A 3411-nucleotide genomic window follows, 5' to 3' on the forward strand; every position below is an offset into this window, starting at 1 on the left:
TGATGCATTATGGATACAAAAATTGATAAGCCAAAACATAGAAATTTCCGCTACAGCCAAATGGCAAACCATTACAAATCATAATCCGTTTTGACGCAGTGTAATTACAGAGTATGCTGGCGACTTCATTCATGTGATATCGGAAAGTGTGAACCCGGAAAGTGTAAACCTGGAGAGAGAGAGAGAGAGAGAGAGAGAGAGAGAGAGAGAGAGAGAGAGAGAGAGAGAGAGAGAGAGAGAGAGAGAGAGGCGTATATATCATATCCAATAAATGACAGGCCAGCTATATAGAATTCACATTTAAAGGTTTAAAGGTCACATATGAATGGCAGAGGCAAGGAACAGTGACATTGCCCTAGCAATCAGGACAATGCCCTAGAGATTGACCATATTATTATATAAGCGCCCAAGCCTCCTCTCCACCCAAGCTAGGACCAGGAAGGGACAGGCAGTGGCTGCTGATGACTCGGCAGATAGACCTATAGGCTCCCCAAACCCACCCACCCCACCAACCTTAGCTCACAAGGATGGTAAGGTTAAGGACACTAATGGCACTAACAAGTCTGAGCTGGACTCGAACCCACGTCTGGCAAATACCAGACAAGAGACGTTACCAATCAGACCACAACATTTTTCCTAAGATATATTTGATATACACATTGTAAAGTAAACTTGAGAGAGGTCACAATTGTGCAAGGAAAAGATACATAGGCCTATGTGAAAAGCTTTTATAAATTGAGACATCAAGAAATAAAGATTCCAACCTCATTAAATGACAAGCCAGCTATGTTCGATTCACGTTACCTAAGATATATTTAATACGAACATTATAACATAGTATAATAAACGTGTAAAAAAAAAAAAAAAAAAAAAAAAAAAAAAAAAAAAAAAAAGGAGAGAGAAGGGGAGTTGAATCTTTTAAAAATTGAGTCATTTGACGCAAAAAAAAGAAAAAGAAAAAGAAGAAAAAAATCCTACCGTATCACGCAATTTCATCATCAATAATGTAGTGCAGAATCTGCCAGACATTTGTGTGAATGACGTCAATGGCAGAGGAAAGACAGACAATGTGTGCAGACATATTACCGCAGAGGTATGTGGCAGATACGAATCATGACTTGGTAATGAGAGTTATCATCTCAGGACTGAGAGATTACTTCATTAACATTAATTTCACGCTGGATTACCCAATCACGGTTTATGTTCGAGTGAGTGAGTTTGATAGCGTCAATAGAACAGGCTGACGTAAGTCTGTTTTTATAGTTTATATATGAAGTATCTGTTTTAAATGTTGTTAATGTTTAAGATATTTTATTTTAATTGTTCATTACTTATACCTTATTTCCTTTCCTCACTGGGCTATTTTTGCATGTTGGAGCCCTTGGGCTTATAGCATCTTGCTTTTTTCAACTACGGTTGTAGCTTAACTGGCAATAATAATCGCATTATAGAAGGAGGAATATAAAGCATTAATATGATATACGCTCAGAGTCTTTGACATTATGAGACATGACGAGCTTCATGAGATATAAAGTATATTTCGTCTCTTCCTGGAGAGCAAAAGAAAGTAGCGTAATATTGTTCAAAGTTGGGAGAATTGGAAATAGATATTCTGGCGCATCTTGACATCAAGGTGATGGACTGTTTATGTATGTGGATAATTTATTTAAAAGGAAATATTAAGGTAAATAGCCTTATTATAATACTCTGAATTTATATATCCTCTGAGTTTATATCATCATCATCATTATTGTTGTTGTTGTTGTTATTCTTTTTCATGTTGTTGTTGCTTTTGTTGTTGTTGGCAAAGCTACAACCCAAACTGGAAATGCAGGATGCTATAAGCCCAAGGGCTCCAACAAGGAAAAGTAGTCAATTGAGGAAAGGACACACAGAAAACTACAAGAGACGTAATGAACAAAATAAAACATTTTAAGAAAAATAACAACATTAAAAGATATATTTCACATATAAAAGATAGAATATTCGAAAAAACAAGAGGAAGAGAAATAAGATAGTATAACCTCGAGGGACCCGTCAAAAAGGAGTATTAAATACTTAGATATGCAAACACACGCAACCCACTATCACCAAGGTATGACTACTCACTCTTCCCCTACCCGTGGGAAGAGGAAATCTTGCTTCTCAAATGTGAGAATAGAGCAAAACAAACAACTCGCAAATGGAATGGCCAAAGGAATTTTGTAAACCAATATATAAAAGAACTTTAATAAATTGTCAATCATAGCCTCAATGACTTCATAATGTCTTAACCCTTTTACCCCCAACGCTATTTGGAACTTTCCAACCCTTAATTACAGGCGTTTTTTTTTTTCAAGCACATTTTGCAATATATTCTTTTTAAATTGCTCTAACAGCCTTAATTTTCGTCATAGGGAGGTCATGTTGGTCTCATTATTTTGGAAAATGCCTGAAGTTTCTCATAAAGTTATCAAAATTATGCAAAAAAATGTAAAAAAACAGTTTTCTCCAAGGACGTACCGGTACGTCCAAGGTGGTAAAGGGATGAGTTTTGTGAAATGTACCAGTACGTCCATTAGGGGTAAAAGGGCTAATAAATGAGTATATGATATAAGAATCTAGCCTCTAAACGACATCTGAACGGATATAACAGGATACGATGTAGCAGTCTTTTCTAGTGTCTAAGAAACCTCCAAACGTTCTTCTGGACTTAAGATATAAAAGGTAAGATTTGAAAGCCAAGCTTCACGTTAGGAGACTATTTAGATACCCCACTTTATTCATATAATGGATCTTGATATTAAGAATATGTTGATTACTTCATTGATATAATCAATTCCATTCTGAGAAGTGGAAAGTCAGTAAAGTTGTTATACAGAAGGTCCTCAACTTACAAACTTAATAGGTTCTAAAAAGCTGTTTGTAAGTCTTAATTGTTTGAAGGTCCAATTAGGTTAAATTTTGGCCTAAGGTAGGCCCAACCTGAATTCCATGCCTATGATTTCCTGCTATAAAAGTCAACAAAATAGTCAGGGTTTATATGAAATAGGTATCAGGTTATTAAAAATGTTGGTTTGCTTACTGTATTAAATTATATAATATTGTTTTATTACAGTATTTATTTATCTTTGATATTTTCAGTTGGATTTGCAATTGTATCTCCGAAGGTATGCATCTCCCCATACACTCACATATCTCCAAACGTTTGCATCTCCTTGAACATTTGCATCTCCCCGAACGTTCGTATCTCCCCGAACGTTCGTATCTCCCCGAACGTTCGTATCTCCCCCAACGTTCGTATCTCCCCCAACGTTCGTATCTTCCCCAACGTTCGTATCTCCCCCAACGTTCGTATCTCCCCCAACGTTCGTATCTCCCCCAACGTTCGTATCTCCTCCAACGTTTGCATATCTCCGAACGTTTGCATAT

General features: G+C 36.5%; 1 protein-coding gene across 1 annotated transcript in view; it reads right to left on the reverse strand.

The window, feature by feature from the left end:
* Window positions 1-1469: 1469 nt before the first annotated feature.
* LOC137621852 (circumsporozoite protein-like) overlaps window positions 1470-3411 on the reverse strand; it is a 2481-nt gene continuing 539 nt past the window's right edge. The window contains exons 1-2 of the mRNA XM_068352360.1: window positions 3174-3411; window positions 1470-1550 (exon numbers count right to left, since the gene is read on the reverse strand). The exon at window positions 3174-3411 is cut by the window's right edge and continues 539 nt beyond it. Of these exons, the coding sequence (XP_068208461.1) occupies window positions 1470-1550; window positions 3174-3411 (319 nt within the window). The remainder of the gene's footprint in view (window positions 1551-3173) is intronic.

The sequence above is a fragment of the Palaemon carinicauda genome, chromosome 28, assembly GCF_036898095.1.
Source record: "Palaemon carinicauda isolate YSFRI2023 chromosome 28, ASM3689809v2, whole genome shotgun sequence".
NCBI classification, from domain to species: Eukaryota; Metazoa; Arthropoda; class Malacostraca; order Decapoda; family Palaemonidae; genus Palaemon; species Palaemon carinicauda.